At 44.8% G+C, this 19,761-nt stretch overlaps 1 protein-coding gene across 1 annotated transcript in view; it reads left to right on the top strand.

The window, feature by feature from the left end:
- The window catches only part of TRPC5 (transient receptor potential cation channel subfamily C member 5), a 93,796-nt gene that overhangs the window by 26,738 nt on the left and 47,297 nt on the right, over nt 1-19,761 (top strand). The window contains exons 2-3 of the mRNA XM_048319083.1: nt 115-513; nt 16,069-16,590. Of these exons, the coding sequence (XP_048175040.1) occupies nt 136-513; nt 16,069-16,590 (900 nt within the window). The 5' untranslated portion in view covers nt 115-135. The remainder of the gene's footprint in view (nt 1-114; nt 514-16,068; nt 16,591-19,761) is intronic.

Raw genomic sequence — 19,761 nt, 5'->3', positions numbered from 1 at the left:
CTGTTGAGAATACATCTTAAAAAGGGATGGGGAGCTGTTCCTGTGATGGTCCTTGGGAAGTTTGTCCCCTGTGTGGCTGTGTTGTCACTGATGCGTGGTTCTCCTCCCTCACAGGTTGCCTGGTCACTATGAACAATGGCCCAGCTATACTACAAAAAGGTCAACTTCTCCCCATACCGAGACCGGATCCCACTCCAGATCGTGCGAGCGGAGGCAGAGCTCTCGTCGGAAGAGAAAGCCTACCTCAGTGCTGTGGAGAAGGGGGACTATGCCAGTGTGAAACATGCCTTGCAGGAGGCAGAGATCTACTACAACATCAACATTAACTGTATGGATCCTCTCGGTCGCAGTGCCCTTCTAATAGCCATAGAGAACGAGAACCTGGAGATCATGGAGCTGCTGCTGAGCCACAGCATCTACGTGGGGGACGCTCTGCTCTACGCGATACGGAAGGAGGTGGTGGGAGCTGTGGAGCTGCTGCTGAATTACAGGAAACCCAGTGGTGAAAAACAGGTCGGTCGAGTGTTCCCGTTCAGTTTGAGCCATTATCCTGCCTTAGGAAACTGCTGCTGCTCAGAGCGAAGTCCTTGATGTAGGTCCATGGCTTTAAATGCCCAGAGCAGACCGGGGCAGTCCTGTGTGGATGGTAATTCTCCAGCCTAAGCAAACATGTCTGCCTGACTTAAACTCTCAGTTTTTTCTCTTTCCCTCGGCGTTCTTTCCAGCCCCACAGTGTTTGCGCACACACTGATTTATAGGTTGATTTATAGACAAGCACTTTCTAAAGGAATTTGTGGCTCTCTGAAATTATATTACAATCTGTAAATGTGAACTATTGCCATGCTGTTGTGCTGATATTAAGTGGAATTGCTTTTCATAAGTAAATCCTGAAAGCACACGAGCTTATTTATAACTGCAAGCAAACAGTCTGCTGGGTTTCAGTCCTTCACTGGAGTGCAGACAGATCATCTTGGTCTCCCTCTCCAGAGAGCTCCAGGGCAGAAATGCTGAGGCAGGACATAACTTACAGCAGTGAGCAGCTATGACTTGTAGGAAGGATCCTTAGCTGCAAAGCCATCCCTAAGTTACATAAGGATCTTTGTGGAAAAACCTCCGAGTCTGAATGCTGTCACTTCAAGTGTCACATATTGCACTACCCCAACCGATTTTTTCTGGTTTTCTTCTTTTCATTTGTGAGCACTACTGCCAATAATGAGAATAATTTCTATACATTGCTGACCACTGATAATTTTTGTATATTTGCTGCTTGGAAAGGAGCATCCAAAACTTGGATAAGCCTCATATATCAAACCTCCTTTTGAAGGGAACACATCCCTCTGCGTGTGAAAGATTAATACCAGTCAATCATAGAAGAAAATGTTTTCAATGCATAGGCCCTTTAGTACATGGTTTTTCAGTAGTAATTTTATGTAGCCAAAGCAAACAATAAGGATCAACCCTGACAGAATTCAAGAGTGCTAAGCTTATTATTTAGAAATGGCAGCATTGTGCATGCTGTAGCAGTGTGACTCCAATGTGTGGTTTAAAAACTAGAGAAATAATGAAACTCCTCTATCTGACCTAAAAATTGAAATGTTAGTACTGGGTTTTAGTCTGGCAAAATACAAGTAGCAAAATACAGACCATTTGTGAAGAATGAGCCATTTTTTCCTTGGTCTTCTAGAAATTTGAGCATCCTGCAGCTCAACAGGACAGAGAGCAGAATAGGAGAAAAGTTTTTTTCAGTAGCATGAGGAATCGCCACTGATTATTGCAGGTTAATGACAAGTTTCTCCCGAAATGTCATGGAAAGCAAGTGATGGGATTCGTGTGGATTTCTGTAACATCCCTTGAATACCAAAACTGTGTCCACTCAAATCCACAGCCCTGCTGGCTTAACTGGACAGACACAGAGGTCTGTGAAATGAGGTTGATTTATTGCAGCTGAAATTCAGCTCCAGTGTCTCTAGTTCAGTGATCCATTTCATAGTAGGCCTGTTCCATTTTCCCTTAGCTCTGTGCCAGCTCTCCTTCTGTAGCTAGAATTGTATCTGCTGCAGGGTTTACAACTTGGAGGAGAGCAAGCATGTGTGGGGGAGAAGAGACACGGTGCCAGTTTCAGCTTTATTTACAAGGTTTATTACAAGACCAGGTTTTGTCAGTGTATTTTAAACTAGCACTGGCTTGGTGCAAGATTCTATGAACAAACTGGGATTAACTTCCCTGGCTGGAGCTCAGGCTCTTCTGTAGACTGCAGGAAGTGTTTGCTGGTAGAGGGCTGCAGGACTGGACTTCCCTTTCAGCTGTTTCCCTGGCTGCTCATGGTGATGGTGATGAACATTTATTTCATGTGTAGTGGTAGAACAAGTTGGGCCAAAGTTGGTTAGTCTGTCAAATCACAAAGCTGTTACAGGAGGGGCTTCTGAACACAAGCTCCTGATGCTAATTCCACAGCAGTACCAATATGCATTCATTAATTGTCCTTGCTGGACCCTTTCTCAGAAAGTCCTTTGGGAACCCCACACCTAATTGCTTTCACAAAAAGCACCTGATAAAGCAGAGTAGCACAGCTTTGTCCTCATCAGCTCCTTCGATGTTCTAAAACATGTAGAAACCCTGCTTTTTTGTTCGAGTAGTAACAAAAAACCCGCACCTCATAGGAAGGTTTCTGTCTGGCTGTGAAATTTGTAAGATGCTATCACTGCACTTCTTATATATTAAGTTTAGTATAATCTATTAATTAAATGTAAGGATGGTTCAGTTTGCCTAAACAAGCCTGTGCGGGGAAGGCTTCTTGGCTCGTGTGTGGAGCCTGTTTGCCATCAGGGGCTGGCTGCCTTTGCTGCACTCTGGGCAGAGGCTCAGGAGCAGTGTCCTCTGATTGCTCTGTATTAAATGTTCATCCACCTGAGCCTGGGGTCTGGGAGGACCTGTTGGTTCCATTTTCCTGCTGCCTGCCTCTGAGCAGGTTGTTATTTGCCTCTCTCCCAAAGCCTGGTGTGTCTCTGGCTGCCGGGCATGAAGAGCTGTTCCTATTTGCGTCTGTTCACATCAGCTCAGTTAATTGTTGTCTTTGCATCTCAAAAGCAGCCGAGTAGCATCATTCAGCATAATCCATTTCATGGGTGTGTATCTCCAGCCTTATCACCGTACCACAATCCTGGCAGCAATTCTTACAGGCTCATTCCAGCCTCTTGAGGAGTTACACTGACTGCATCTAGTTAGGAAAAGGGACACCCAAAACAAGGTAGAAAACCTTGGTCCCTCGCAGACTGGACCTGCAAAAGCAGGTTCAGGTTCACTCACCAGCCACAGAGTCTCCAAGAGGAGAGGTCCATACCCGCCTCTGAGAGCTGCCCAAGGGGAAGAGCTCTGCTTTCCACCTGTACGATGACCTTTCCAGGGAGCAGAAGTTAAAAACCTTTCAAATACAAGTAGTGACCTTTGCTGTGCTCCTTATGTAAGAGAATCAGGGTCCCATTGATGATGTAAGGGCCGGGGGGAAATGGATGAAGGGGTTGGGCGGCACAGAGGCTTGGATCCTGTTATTAAGTGAATTTTTATGAGTCATTATTCTGCGAACCTTTGCTAGACTGCTGTTTAAGCGCCATTTACTGCGAATGCCGTGACAATGGCAGGGGTAAGTCATAGCCAGTAACTATAACAACCCGCTGCTCCCGCACTGCAGCCTGGCTTGGGAGAGCAGCAAATTGCTCTGTTTACATGTGCAGCCTGTGAGAGCCGGCAGCATGAACCACCTCGCTCCAGAGCTGCTGCAGAGCACATGAGAGATTAGTGTTCTGAGCAGCGATGTGCTCGAGTAGATGTGTTTCTTTTTAGGTTTATCTCCGAGCAAGGTTTGTGGGTTATTTTAAGATCTTAGCATTTCTCCTCAAATCCGTGCTGCCCGGTCCAGACGACTCAGAGCCGTGGTTTTGTGTGCTGTGCCGTGAGTCTGCTGGTAAAGCTGGGGAGAAGGCTTCACCAGTTACAGGCAGGGTAATGGCTAATGAACTTATGGCTAATGAAAGATACTCTTGGCTATGGGAGATTTTGGGGTCAGTGAGAGAATTGTCATGGTGCAGCCATGGGAAGAGTGTAGAGGTGTTCTGGTGTGCTTCACTCCCAGCAGAGAGTAAAGCCCAGGCTTGAAATGACCCATCCTCCTCTTCAGTAGCCAGAGCTTTTCTAATTCTGTCATTTTTACAGGTTAACTTGTTATTTCCAAATGTTACATAATTTACTCCAGTTACTCATCCAAGCTTTTTATAAACCATGGTTCACTTTGACCAGTCACATAGTTGGTCACTTAAATCATAGCATAGCTTGTTTTTCCTCAAACACTTGACAGGCATTTGGAAATCAAGCAACCTCTTCATGCATATTAAGAGGAGCAACAAAACAAACTAATATTTGTGGAACCTGGAGGGTGTGCAAGTGTCGCTTTTCCTGCAGAGGTTTGTAGTCAGATATCATGTATTTCCCAGGAAACAAAAGTGAGCCCAATCTGGTGCTGTGATAGTTATTGTTTGATTTTCTGGGCAGTGCAGAGGCTGCTGTTGTACTGCACAGTGGCAGAGGAGTAGTACAGGTGTACTTGGCATGGCAGTCCATCCTCAGTGATGAGTATAAATAAGTGTTCTTTAGATAAGACAACAGACCACTGAATAAAGAGCAGGGATAGGTCTGAAAGAGCAGGGATAGGTCTGAAATAGCAAAAATCAGCACCTGCAGATGCAGTATTGACTTTGGCCCAGGCTTAGTGAACCAGGTGGATCTTCTCTTTGGGGGTGGAAATGTTAAAATGCAAAGTTGTCTGTGCATGGGACAGGTCCAGTACGTGCAATGGCAAAACAAGGCAGTAGGCACACATCAAAATCTGGCTGGGGTCCTATGGGGTTGAAATTAACAGGGAACTTGAAATTATTATTTTTTTTCTTAATTCAGAATTACTGTAGGAGCAAGGGAATGTATATGTGAATTCTCCTTTCCTGTAAAATCTTCTGTCTCTCAACCTGTTTGAGTTTTGCTTGATTTTTTTCTAAAAGTGCAATCAGATTTTTTTTTTTACTATACAAACATCAATACAGTGGGTTATGTTTTCAGCCAAGCTGGAGATTGCACCTAACCTTCGCCAGCAAAGAGCAGGAAATTCATGTCTGAAAACTCCCATTTCCCCCCCATATTTGATTCACTCTCAGTTTATCAGTAATAGCTGTATTTCCTGACACTTTGAAACCTGTTGAAATCAGTACAAATTTTCCAGTTGAGGTGTTCAGGGGCACATTTTTTCAAGCTGTTTGGGTGAGTTGTGTGGAGTGGTGGCAGCAGCCCCCTAAAGGTGCATCACAGCTCTCAGATCTCGCCTGCTTCTCTGCCTCCCCGCAGGTCTGTGCTGCCTGCTGAGCCCTCCTTCCTTCTTTAAGGAGCTCTGATCAGTCATCTGAATTACTCCAAGTTGGTAAGCACCTTCACGGTGGCTGTTTTCTTCACAACAATCAGAGCTGACATCAGCTGTTTACATAAGGCGGGTAGGAGCATCTCTGTGGTATCTGCCAAACTTAGCGATTTGCTCGTGGCAGATGGCTCCAAATTAAGCTGGTTCACAGATGGGACTACAAATGCAATCCCTCAATAATGAGAATAAAAAGAAGAGGGATCTTAGGATTTCTGGCTGCGATTCGGTTTGTTGTGATGGTCCAAAGGCCTTCTGAAGCAATGTGATCCATATGTATTGCAAAAGAAGGAGCTTTGCAGGTACAGCCTCTGGAAGAGTGTGGTTGTGAAGAGGAAACTACAGAGAATAAAAGGCAAGTTTTCAGTCTTAGTTGCTAATCATCAGATTGGTAGAAGATTGCTGTACTGGATAGTATTAGTGAACCTAAAATTTGACCTCAAAAATCCTCTTTTAGGTGAATGAAAATCCACCTTAATCTTTGTTCAGATCCCATAGATCAACAGCCTAGAGAGAGCCTTTTGTGAAACAGAAAATATAGATTGCATTAAACCATTTTATTCTTGCCCAAATCCAGTAACTTTCTTGAGACAACCTGGTTTAGCTTAATTTCCCTACTCACACAGGGTTCTTGTCGGGTGTGCAGAAACCAGTGCAAAGTTTAGCTCTTAACCACTGACAACCCTTGATTTTAGACTTGCTTATGAGATGTACAAGCTCACTGCCAGCCCTGTGCTACCACTGATGGGACTGTTTTAAGTCAAAAGAAACAGTTCAGTTCTCATAAACCTCACGATATGAAATCTAGGTTCTGCAGGCAGTTGGAAAGAGGAGAGCTTTAGGAACAGGCATCTGTATCAAGGAATTCTGTGGCAGTTCTGCATTGTGGCCGTGGAGCACTGTAACACAGAGGGGAACAGGCTGATGGGTGGGACTCAAGCCAGTCATTTCCATGTTAATAGGGTCCAAAGTGAAAAGGAAAGGCTGAACCTGGTTAGAAACCAGGAGCAGGTTCTGAAGAACAGAAGCAGTTGAGAAAAATACAGCCACAAGTTCTCAGCATGGAAATATTTGAAAGGCACAATAAGGAAGAAAGATCATGTCTGAAAACAGAGAAGCAGCTTCAAAGCCTAATGGCTCCATTAGCACCCAAGCTTTTCATTATTTTTATTGATGCAGTAATAATTCACAGTTATAGTTAACATGCCTTTGACACTGGCGGCTGCCTTCAAAATGAATTCCATCTAATTAAACTAAACAACAGAGAAATCAAAGATCACTTCAGCTAATGATTACATTTAACTGTGAAATTCCTCCCTCCCTCCCTCCCCATTGCCTTGGTCCCCAAGTAATCTTAACTCTAGGTGAAGAAGAACTGGAGTGAAACATCTCCTGGACCCAGTGAGCAGCATCAAGGTTAAGGCAGTGTCAGATACCAAATTTCTGACAGTGGCTATAAGGCACTGGCTCCTTCTCCTGGGTCAATATAAAGTCTGTTACTATTTCCTAGGGTGCTGGTGGGGGTCAAGCCAAGAACTGCATCACAGCATGCACAAACATGGCATGCTTGTAATTTAGCATATAGACAGGTGAGAAGTCAGGAATTATCCAAGAAGCTTCCCAGAGAATTGTCTTTACTGATCTGTAGGAGTGATCTTAGCGCTTGCCTGCTCTGGGCACACTGTACAGTGTATTTTCAGTCAGATGTGATGGGTTCTCAGGATTCAGCTGGGTGGATGAATTATTGTAGGGGAACTGTCTGTAGGGGGAAAAAAAATCCCGTTTGTGCTGCTACACAAGTAAACTTCTGGGCTCTCTGTAGATCTGATGATTAAGGAGTTTACTTTCAAAAAACCAGTATTATCTACCCAGCATCCACGAATGTGCCTACTGTACCCACCTCCCTTTGCTCCTAAGCCCCAATTACAGCATCCCCTGTCATCACCCAACATGTATTTGCCTCTGGTCTGTGTGAGTCCCCAAATCCAGAAGTCTGACATGGCTGTTTAGATTCCCTGATACAGATTTGTGGGAGACTTTTCCTGGTGCAGTAGTTGTAACACATTTTTTCCAAGGGAAGCTTCTCTCTGTGGGAAAAGTGAATGTTACAAATTGCAGACTCCTCCAAAACAAAGCTCTGGGATCTATAAAGATCTGTGAAGAACTGCAGGGCATCTTAGCAGGAGTCCCTTAGCCCTCACCTGGCTGTTGAATAGAGCTGTGCTGGGTTGGCAAAGTCACATTTACGGCTTGTTTATCCCTGTATGAGCAGTATTTTGCTATCCCATGGCAAAAAACTGCCTGATGGGGCAGCATTTTGGTGGCAGTGGTGGTGGAATATCAAAAAGGCAGTACTGGGAGCAGTATTGCTTGTCTCTGAACTGCTGTAGCAAGGGAACGCTGTGATCCAAGGTCTTTGATCTGTCATTGCCTTGGGAGGATGCTGGAAAACTGCTCGAGAGGCTCAGGGCCGTGTGAATCGTTGGTGCTTAATTCATGGCAGTGAGAGAGGGCTGGTGTGCTCCAAGTGCTCCCCAGGCAGGAGATGATGAGGCAGTGCCAGGCTCTGCAGCATCAGGGGCACATCTTTACCTAGAGGCTTTCAACTTCCTAGCGCTGGGAATATCAGAGGAAGTCACTGCCTGAGTGGGAATAAAGGAAGATCACAGCCACACAGATTTTTTTTCTCATGCAAGCCCCTGCCACCTGCCTAGATTGTAATTTCTTTGTTGTTGCAAACTCTGGGGTCTTTTCAGAAGCCGCAGTGTCTTCTTGGTTGGTAAAACAACAGTGCCAAAAGCACAGCTTAATATTCAAAATGGGGAATAATGAACCTCCTGGTTTGTGAGCATCAGGATGTGTTTTGTGCACCATCAGGCAGTGCTGGGCTGGCGCCAGATGCAGTAACTCACTCCTCTCTCTGACACTGTCTCATGATCCAATCTGATTTCACTTTTTTTTTCTAAAGGAATGTGATTGAATATGAATACAACCCAAGGAAAAAGCCCTCCCTTTTCAAGCCCTGTTAGCAACATATTACCTCTCCTAAACTTAATGAAACATGTCTCATCCTTACAAGGTGGTAAATGACAGGAAGAAGGGATGTTTTATGTACAAAGATGATACAAGAGGCTGTAGATAGCATGATTATTAACCTATATTAGCACATCTTGTCCTTGTTACCACTAAGAATAGATAATACAGAGACCAAGAAAAATGAATCAAAAAGCTGGACAACTCTCCCTCCCAGAATAAAGCCTGAAGAATATTAGAAAAATAGTAACCATAATAAAATAAAGATTACCTTGAAGACAGAGACTGCACATTTCCAGATAACCATGGGCTGTCTTTGTTTCAGTTGTGTTTGGGGTCAGGGGAAAGCTTATCCATAAAATGAAAAAATATCTAAGATGCAGCAATGATCCTAGGTCCTTAGAGTAGTTAAGAAATTTATAGGACTGGATTAAGCAAGCTCTTTAATAAAATTCATTTCCAACCTTAAAAACAGCATTAAAAATAAAGAATAAACCCTAATAACTTTTACTCAAAACAGCTGCTCCTATCGCAGAGTAACTCTTAAAATGGTAATAAAGAAAGGTGAAAAAACCCAAACAAACAGCATTTTATGTTTCCAAATGAGGGGGAAAAACTCCAGTCATCAGGAATATGTGAACTAGTCTGCCTATGCAATCTTGAGGAGATAATTCAGTTCACTCTCACATCAGTAATTCTGGACTTAAACCTGTGCTGGTGGCACAGTCTCAGGAGACAGCTCCAGCAAGCAGCCAGGGGATCTCTGCCTTTTGGGAATATCCATAATATTGCATTTTTGGGAGACCTGTAACATGCTGTGAGCCATGTCACTTAGGCCACTTCAGCAACTTCATTTTTGTCCAGATTTGTGATGGTCCTGAGCTTTAGTGCCACGTTTGCTGCAACTGGAGAAGTGTCCCCGTTCAGCGAGCCCCAGACCATGCAGGTGTACGATGGAGCCCAGGTTCCCTGGATGTGGCTGATGTGATAACATCACATATGTGATAAGATCACGTAATATGTGATAAGCTGGGGCTACAGTGGGCTTGTAAAACATTCCTGCACAGAGGATGATGCCTTTCCGTGCTGGGTCCTAAAGTCCTGGTCACAGTCTTAGATTGCTGCTCCGGCCCCTCTGTAATTTGCCGGCAAAGAGAGGGGCAAAGCAAGATGTGTTCCAACCCAAGACTGTGAGTTTCAAGATCTTTAGGGTCCTTTCGTGGTCGCCAGAAACTGATGCCTTTTCCTGGTCTTAAAATCAAAGAGTCAAACACGGTTAGAAGGGGAAAAGGGATTTTTACCTCGGTATTTATTTTAAGGATCCTTAGGTGCACACGTCCAGGTCATATGCATCGAGATGCACCCCACCAAGTCTGCTCCCAAAGATCGGGTATAACATTATAGGTTTTACTAATTAGCAGATCTATCAAAGATTCCCCAATGAAAGGCTCAAGTGAGCCCCCCTCCCCAAGGAGCCTTCCCCTGCATGGTTCTATCTTGGTTTACAGAATGTGTTCTGGAGAGGACCTTGGGCTCTGGGGCACACTGATCCCTAGCTACGAAGCTTCTAAAATGTTGAGTCTCTCAGCTTGACAAACAAGTCCAAGAGTGTTGGCAAAAAGCACTAGGAATACAGAAGTTGTAAAAAGGTATAACAGGGGTATAAAAGAAAAGGCAAAAAATCTTCATGGCATCAAGGAGAAGGGGCAGCCAGGAGAGGCTGCAGTTCCTCGTGGCACAACACTGCCCTGGTTCCTCTAAATAGGGGAAGGCACTCAGTAGCTCATCTCCCTGCTGGATTCAGTGGCTCTGAACGGCAGCAAGACACGGCAGTTCAGGGCAAAGGGAGCTCAGGTTGTGCTCCAGCTCAGTACAAGAGGTTCAAACACAGGTAACTCTTTGACAGCATCCCTCTGTGACTTGCAGAGTCAGCCACAGTGACTGCACTCTTTCTTCATTTCATCAAGTGCCTCATCTCCTCCACATGCATGGGGAGGAGAGGGCTCAGGAGAGAGAGAGACACAGAGAGAGAGAGGGCTCTGACTGCAGGAACTTGCCACAGGCCATTGAAATGCATATTTGCAAAATCCTTTCCTCCTGAAGGCTCCTCCCCGAATCCCTCCGTTTTAATCCCCAACAGATGAAGTTATTATGTAGCATCAGCCACAAATGGTGACATCTTTTGACAATCTTCCTGGCTGTGCTGCATTTCCTAAACACATGGCTGAACACAAGCTCTGATGCAGCTCTGCCACTGTCAAGTGCACTAGGTTTCAGTTTAGTTCTGAGAACTAATCCCCTGGGCCTACCTCCATTTCTAAACACATGGATGAGAAGCCAAATTAAAACTGGAAGAATCTAGAGCAGATCTATCCGTATTTTGCTTTTGCTTAGTGGTTGTAGAGAAGGATATTTGGTTATACAGATAGAACAGATTGACTTTTTCACATTCTTTCAGTAGCAATGTATTAGATTGTTAATTAATTAACAACTATTAGGAGTTCTATGATTCTAAAGCATGCTCTTTTTTATTCAAAGGTACCTATTTTAGTGTTAATGTGCACCATCTGGTAACCTTGTATCAGCATTTGGCTTGCTACAAGGCACTAAAAGGTACTAATTTTCACTGTTTTGCAGTATCAATCTGAGGGGCAGAGGTTTTATTTGGCTTTACAGGCACATTTGTAAGTCACAGAGGAGATTTTAGACGAGAAAGAGCCTTTTCTTCAGCTGGATATTTTGGGACTGCTGTATTGGAATCAGTGGAAAGCTCTGGTAACAGCAGAGCTTGCCCATAAGTACATCTACAACAACGTGTGCCTTACGCCAAAGCTTGTTCATAACCAGTATAAAAGCCCTTAAACGACTTTACTTTTAGATAGCAGTTTGTGTTGTTCATTATATTTCATTAACCAAATTGCATCATTTCAGTCAATGAATTGCTCTTGAGAGAAAAACACCAACTCCCTGTTAATATAAATACTGGCATCACTCTGATACCAGACGTCTCCCAAGGCATCTCTGCTTAAGATACTGAGTTAGTGAAACCCACACCAGTGTATCACCTAAAATAACTGCTGAAATTTATACAGCCATGTACCGTTCTCCCAGGGTCTCACATAAGGTTCCTTCCAGTGCCTAAAGGGAGCTTACAAGAAAGCTGGAGAGGGACTTTCCGTAAGAGCATGTGGTGATAGGATAAGGGAGAATGGCCTTGAGCTGAAGGAGGGCGGGGGTAGATGGGATATTGGGAAGGAATTGTTCCCTGTGAGGGTGGGCAGGCCCTGGCACAGGGTGCCCAGAGCAGCTGGGGCTGCCCCTGGATCCCTGGCAGTGTCCAAGGCCAGGTTGGACGGAACTTGGAGCAGCCTGGGACAGTGGGAGGTGTCCCTGCCCATGGCAGGGGTGGCACTGGATGGGCTTTAAGCTCCCTTCCCACCCAACCCATTCTGTGATTCCATGAGAAGGGAACAAAGGCCCATGGGGTTCTGTCAATGAAGGAATTTATTCAGGGTTCAGGCAAGGAGCAGGATTCAGTTGGCTGTGCCAGTCACCAGATGTGCATTTCTCAAGACACATTTTCCTGTTGCTGGTACCAGGACTGACCTGCAGCCTGGCAGCACTGACTCTGTCCCTCGTGCTCTACTCACAGAGCTGCAGCCAGAGGCACCCCAGGACTGTGATTCTGAACAAAACCCCTGCTAAAGCTCCTTCTGACCACTGAGCCCAAACTGATGCAGTACAAAATCATCTTTATAGAATGACAGGAAGTGGCTGTGCCTGTGGCCACACCTGTGGATGGCATGTGTGCTTCCCTCATGGGGCTGCTTGCAGAAAACAAAGTAGAAGCAGGAAATCCTTGATCAATAAACTACTCAAGCTTCCATTTCTGTAAGAATTATATTTGTAGCTTTCCAGTGAGGCTTGCACAAGTTTGTGTTGGCAGTTAGAAAAACCTTCTCTAACAGGAAGCTGAGACAAAAAGTTACACAAGCTGAAAACAATGCAGATTAATGCAGTTACAGCTTATCATGGTTATACTTACAATCCATTGCACTGATCCAGGGGAGGTGATAGTTTATGAAATGGAGATGGCTTGAAAACAGGGCAATTCCAAATGTAACAGGTAAAAGCACTATGAGTTATTTTCAGACAAAACATTATTATCCATAAAAGGCAAAAGGTGCATTTCCATTAGGCTGTTAGTTTGGTCGAGGAGAATGTTTTTGAGCTGAATCTCCTTAGTTTTCCCGTTTATTGCAGTGTGGTTCACATTGCTGAGCAGTCTTGGAGCTCTTGAGCTGGGTTGCTTTTATACAACACTAAACCAGAGGAGCTGCTCCAGGGACAGATACCAAACTAGATTAAATTCAAAGTAAAATTCTTAAAAGACCTACAACAAGGCCACCAGATCTTCAGTGCCAGCTTTTTTCTTTTTTCTTTCTCTGTAGTTTAATTCCTCTTACACTGTACTCATGACTAACAGCAGAGATTCCTGCTCTCTAGCCAGAGCTCCTTTCCAGACGTGCACTATTTTTCTGGAAAACTTATTTTCCCATTCAGAGGAGAGCTTAGCTGCATTGAACAGCGCTTTTATGTGAGCTAATCCTTCTCCTTTAATGAATTAAGCTTGTTTCTTCAGCCTCCTTTTCAAATAAAGGGGATTTTTCACTCGCTGCAGCATCCTTCAGAGCAGCAGTAGTACAGGGGTAAGCAGGCACCTTATGAGGATTAAATCTAGGCAGATGATAACAAGCATTCAGTCACTAGTTGTTAGTGGTAGCATTAATTTCTCAAATGAAAAGAACCAAGATGAAATACAGACAAGGTATTTGCTCCTGTGCAAGTAGTGACATAAGGTTCTGAAGGACTCAGGTTAACAGCTGGTGTCAGGTGATGCGCTTAATGGAAGAGAGTTCTGTTTTTCAGGTCACTTGAAGAAAATAATCTTGGAAGAGCTTAGCAGAGCCCTTGGGGTAGAATAAATTATTCCTCTTCTGCTTCCATCACTGCAAGTTAACCTAAGACACAGGAGAAGCTGATCTGAACATGAACTCAGCTGAGTGGAGCATCACAGGAGGAACATCAGCGTTGTTGTAATCTCTGCTGCCCCTCCAGCGAGAGAACGCAGCCCTTGAGCAAAAGCTTTGCATGGCCAGAGCTTTAAAATAGACAGTTTAGGATGCAGGTTATCAAAAAACACTGTGTGAGAAGACAACAAAAATACTTATCATGAGATAGGCAATTTTGGGCCAATTCATGGCCTTTGGGTCAGGCAGACACCGAAAAGAGGCCTCAGCTGCCCCCCGTCACACTGTCCCTGTTCTGTGCTTTGCTGGTTTGCATTGCTGCTCAGAAATAGCTCCAGCTCCTGTGATTGGAGGCCTTGCACTGATCTGCTCCCCGGGAGCCTGTGTGGCTCTGCACCACCATTTCCCTCTTTATCCCTTAATTAAAAGTGCTGCCCAGGAAAACACACCTTCCTCACCACTGCTCGAGTCCTCATGAAGCAGCGCTCTGTTTTGCGGGAAAGGGCTTGTGATATGAGCCAGAATAAGGGATGAGAGATCACTGCATTCGTTCCCAAACCTTGGGAAAGCCATTTTGGCATCCCCTAGATCCAGATTTAGAAAGCCTCTGGAGCAGACAGGATTAGCACTATCCCCACCTGTAGCATCACTGCCTTCTCCTCGAGTGCCCATTTCATATTCCAAGCAACATGAATACCTCATCTGTGTAAAGCTGAAAATGCCTTTTTTTACAGCCCTGGGTACAATAACTTCCATGTAGAAAAACAAGATTAAACTCGACAGTAATAGAAGTGATAGAGGAGGGAAAGTGTTCTTCCTTTGAGGCACAGGCTCTGAATACAGCAGCCAGTCACTGACTGCAAAAGGACAGGAAGAAAGATAAATGCAGTTGTATTCAAGCATCAGGTCTTTAAAAAAAAAAAAAAAGAGCTTCTAAGAAAGAGAAAAAAAGAAAAACTCACACCTTTCTCTTGACATTTAACAAACTACCTAAACGAGCTAAGCAAAGGGAAAGGAAGAAAGTGCAAGACCTTACGCAGAGAGCTGCTTTCAGCCTTTTGTTACTGGGTATCTTAAAATACATTTGTCCAACCTTGCTAAGAGACACCAAGCCCTCCATGACCCACAGCAAATCCTCAGGACTGTTTTCTCTCCCTCCTGCCTCTGTGGGCACCAGCCTGCTTAGCAAAGCCTCTCCACACTCATGTGTCTGCAGGTTGCCCGGGATTTAACTCCTCATGTGGCGTATCCAGGGGAGCAGATTTATTCCCCAAAATGCCTGCAGCCCCCCAGTGAGCCCTGCTGCTGTAACTGAGCCTGTACCTCAGCGTGGTGACCACCTTTGGGTGGTGGTGAACCGTCCCTGTCACCTGTTACGTGTATTGATCAGCTTTGGCTCTTTAGTGCTCTAGGGGCTCTTACCTCCCAGGGAACTGAGATTCCAAGACTGGAGGTCTCATCACCAGCCTTAGGTGTATCCTACAGCAGGATTTCTTAGCTCGTGCTCCTTCATCACTGCTTTGTTTTTTGGGTTTAGGCAGACTGAGAAGTGTTCCCTGCCATTAGGACTTTTTGGCAACAGTTTCTCCAAGACACCTTTGATATTTTCAAAGGGAAGCAGCCTCACTGTTCCCCCAACCCAGCCATGCCCCCTGGAGCAGCGGGATGTGCCAGGGCAGGAGTGGTGGGCACGGGGAGAACAGAGTGTTTGAGTAGTGATTAACACACAACAAAGAGAGCTGCCTGCCTGCAAGTGGAAACACACTGGGTGCTTGGGATGTAAGAGCATTCCCATCTAATTTTGTGCTCTGCATATAGTAATAAGACACAACAGGATGTGCATTAAGCTCATCTTTTGAGAAGTGCAGCAGTAGCTGAATAATGCACACCCTGGAGGGGCTTATTTGTAGTGGACTATGGCTCATTAATTTTACATTTAATTTTTTTTCAAATCTGTTTTAAAAAAAACCCCACCAGTCTATTCTGAGGGCAGTTATGTAAAGTATCCTTACACTGAAAAATATTTTCAAATAGAAACAGTAGGAAAAAGTGAGGAAGAGTTTTGCCCAACTTCAGGCCAGGGTTTGGTGTGTGCAGGACTGGCTACGAGCAGGTTCTTGGCCTGCTGGTGCAGATATATGGTGCAAATAATGGTAGTTATGGAAATCTATTCAGTGTTCACTCTTTTCTAGGCCTTTCTTTCCTTTTGTGTAATTACCTGGGCCTTCTTTCTTCTTTTTTTTCCCCATTTTGTATCTGAGCCAATATCCATTTCAGACCAGATTCATGTGTAAATCATTTGAATGGGGATGGGACTGACTTTTACACCAGACTGGCAGGATTTGGGGGGAAATGGTTTTGCCAGAATAGCAGTGTGTGGATAAGCCTGCCAACAACAGGATGTAAAGCACAGAGGGTGTTATAAAACCCCTGTTTTGTTATCAAAAAGTGTTTTGACATCACTCCAGAGGTATGAAGGAGGGACTTCTGAATTCTGCTGCTCCACATGAGATACGCCTTCAACCCCTTGTGGTTTATCCCTTCATGCAGGTTCCAACCTTGATGATGGACACCCAGTTTTCGGAGTTCACTCCGGATATCACCCCGATCATGCTGGCGGCTCACACCAACAACTACGAGATCATCAAACTGCTTGTCCAAAGACGGGTGACAATCCCACGCCCGCACCAGATCAGGTGCAACTGTGTGGAATGTGTCTCCAGCTCGGAGGTGGACAGCCTGAGGCATTCCAGGTCGAGGCTGAACATCTACAAAGCCTTAGCCAGCCCTTCATTGATTGCCTTATCGAGCGAGGATCCCATCCTGACTGCATTCCGGCTGGGCTGGGAGCTGAAGGAGCTGAGCAAGGTGGAAAATGAGTTCAAGGCTGAGTATGAAGAGCTTTCACAGCAGTGCAAGCGTTTTGCTAAGGACCTTTTGGATCAAGCACGGAGTTCCCGGGAGCTGGAGATCATTCTCAATCACAGGGATGATCAAAGTGAAGAGCTGGATCCCCAAAAATGTCACGATTTGGCAAAGCTAAAGGTAGCAATAAAGTATCACCAGAAAGAGGTAAGAGTCGCCTAAATGTGAAGGTATCGGGTAAAATAGTTCATTTCTCGAGGTGCTATGGGTTTGTTCAGTGCTGGCTCCCAGGTGGGATTTTTTGATGTGCCCATGGATTAGTCACAAACTAGGAGGCTCAGGGCACCTTGGTGACAGTGTGAATCTGATGACAATTGAGGGCAACAGGACTGGGACTTGCTGCAGTGGGTTGTGGCTTCTACAGCACCAATAATTTCTGTCTCAAAGCTGCTTGAATCCCATCTCATTGTAACCCATCCCCCTGCAAAGAACAGCCTTCAGGCATTTCCAGGTCTGCTAGCTCCGAAAGCTTTTCCCAGTGGCTGTTTTTGTACAGGAAGCCAGAGCTAGAAGGGGTCGTGTGGCTCCTGAAGGCTGACTCACTGGATTTCTCATGGAGTGCAGGAAATAATACAATCCACAATTCACTTCCTGCAGCCACCAAGCACTTCCAAGCACCCACTCAGCACTAACTTGAAAGGGCCAGGGAAGTGACAGCAGCTAAAAGAGCAGGAGAGGTTGGGAGCACTCCCAGAGTCCCAAGTCTCCAAGTTACCAGCAGTTTTGTGAAAATACTCATGTGGTGCAAATATTTCTTCACATCCGTGACACCTCTTGATCCTTAGTCCTTGATCCATCTCTGTTTTCAGAGCCGAGAAGCAATTCCCAGAAATTCCAAATCCTGCCTGTAGTTCCAGAGAGGGAAGCCATTACTTCAGCTAAAGGGCACAGAGCCTTTCAGAAGCCCTGCAAATCCACAGTTTTATAAGTTGATTCAGTAAAGGCCAGGAACCCCAGGAGAATGCTGACAACAGTTTCATTAGTTGGCTCTGGATTTCCTTTCTCTTTCCAAACGCAGACAGAATTTAGGAGATGATATATTGCTGTTGGGCAGTGATGCTCCAGGTTATCTGAAGGAGGAGTTTGATTGCTTGGTTGAGGAACTGAATTTCAATGTGTATTACATTCTTCTGTGTCTGGATGGTCACGTGAGTGGCAGAAGATCCTGTCACACTCCTCTTTGCACTGTCTTCCCCACATCCAACACTGACCCAGTATGGTGTGATCCATCCCACCTCCCTGAAGGGCTGCATCCGAGGTACAGATAGCCAAGAGGTGAAAGATGCAGATTTCCTTTCATCCCTTTGGGCTGTTGTGCCTCCCCAGTGCCAGCCCCTCGATGCAATGAGCTGGAGCCAAAGCCTCAAACTCCCTGGGATCCAGCACTTGGCCACTTCCTGCTCTTACTGGGCTGCTCTAGGGAAATGTCAGCAAGGCTCACTGGTGTCATGTCAGGTTGTGTTTTTTGCTCTGAGACGGGGTTAGGTAACACCACAGGTGCTTTAAGGACACGGACGAGTAGTGAAGAGTTACTCTGGAGAAGGGCAGCGCAGGTAATCAGGTCAATGTTCATTGAATCTGAGAAGGAGCAGAGATTCTACTTCTGTTTTTCCACGGGCCTGGCAGGACCAGACTCTGCAGCCACAAGCTCCAGGTTACCCCAGCACTGCTGTGTGCAGATCACTGCAGTCCCACTGTGTCACTGGTGGCATCCAGGTGTAAATCTGTGGCTGCTCTTGTGTTCACACTCAGAAGCTGCAAGTCTGAAGCAGCTCACTGTGTTTGAAATGTGGTGCTGAACAGTCCTGAAGCTCTTTTATTTTAAAATTTTTAATCGTTGCCTGCTTTCTTGACAGTTTTTATCTTTTTTTTTTTCAGGCGTATTTGACTGAATTCCAAGCATATGGACAAATTCCATGTTTTGTGACATATTCATGACAGTTCCAGCCTAAAAATGATAGCAAATATGCTCTGCGTTGCCAGCTAAAGTCAGTGCTGTTTTCAGGTGGAATACTGGTGGGCAGGGGCAGAATGAATGAGGTTGGGAAACCAGCTACTGAACCCTGTCATCCCACGTGGTTATTCACAAAAACCCTGAAGCATCCTGCAGGGCGGCTGGGGTTTTCTTATCATGATAATTAGGCCATCTTATCATGGTAATTAGCACAACACAAAACATCAAGGAAGATACAAACATCCTTGCCAGCTTCTGAAAAAATGAGTAGGAACATTTGCCAGGGAGACACTGAGAAATGTTTTTCAATCCTGACTGAAGAGTATCAGACTGAGAGGATTTTTGTGGGGACAGGAAGGAAAACAGAAGCAAGTTTGGTTTTCATGAAAGACAGTTCTGCAGAGAAAACCAGCAGACTTTTAAAAGTAGATCATCTTGTTCTGCTGAAGCTTTTTATGTCTCGACGTTAAATGGGATTGGGTTGGATGGAGAAGCTTTTTACATCTTAACGTTGACAAAGAGAAAAGTCAAATCTCTGGTAGCCTAAGAGGAGAATCCAGTGTGAACTTTGGTTATTTTCTGGGGTGTCAGTTGTTACTGCAGTTGTTAGTTCTGTGTAATTTCACACTGATTTCAGACGAATTTCCTGAAGCTTTTTTCGAGTGAAATAAGCCTGAATTTTTTTCCCCAAATATGAAATTATTCCATTTCAGCTTAATCAGGGAGATAAGGTCAACTTCAAGATTCTTTTCAGGGAAGCTGTTAAGGGGAAATGGGTGAAGAGATCGTGGAGTTTGTCTCTACAAAGGCTGGAAAAATCTCCCATTCTGTTTTTTTTCCCCCAAAAAAACCCTTTGGGAGGTACCAGATTTTATTATTCCCAAACATGACACATGCTAAGCATTTTATAAACTGAGGAATGTGTTGCTCATGAGGAAGAAGACTGTTCTTCTTTGGAGGAGGGCCAAAACAATGGAGAATGAATTTGTTGCTTTTCCTGTTTGTTTTTAATAAGCCCCTAAATCCTAGAAGGTAAATTACTGTTTACACAGAAGGTAAAGAAAAAAAAATCAATTACACAGGAAAGATTAAAATGTGCCCTTAGGTAGCTTTGTAGTATATTTTATGGCAGCAAATGGTAAAAACATGCTGTGAGATGTTCTTAAGCTCCCTCTCCCTTCTCATCTGAAGTGTAGAATGGTTGTCCTCAGTTTCAACTTTCTCCAGAAGGTGGGAAGGACTTAATAGCTGTGAGCCCTGTTTGCATGGCAGTCACAAAATACTAGGGAAAAATGAGGACAGCACTAGTACAGTGTGGAACATGATGAGTTAGACCCAGCACGGACACATCAGTTCTCTCAGTC

This window comes from Corvus hawaiiensis, chromosome 14, assembly GCF_020740725.1.
Source record: "Corvus hawaiiensis isolate bCorHaw1 chromosome 14, bCorHaw1.pri.cur, whole genome shotgun sequence".
NCBI classification, from domain to species: domain Eukaryota; kingdom Metazoa; phylum Chordata; class Aves; order Passeriformes; family Corvidae; genus Corvus; species Corvus hawaiiensis.
Note: the sequence above shows the minus strand (reverse complement) of the source record. Positions and strands in the feature narration are given on the sequence as shown.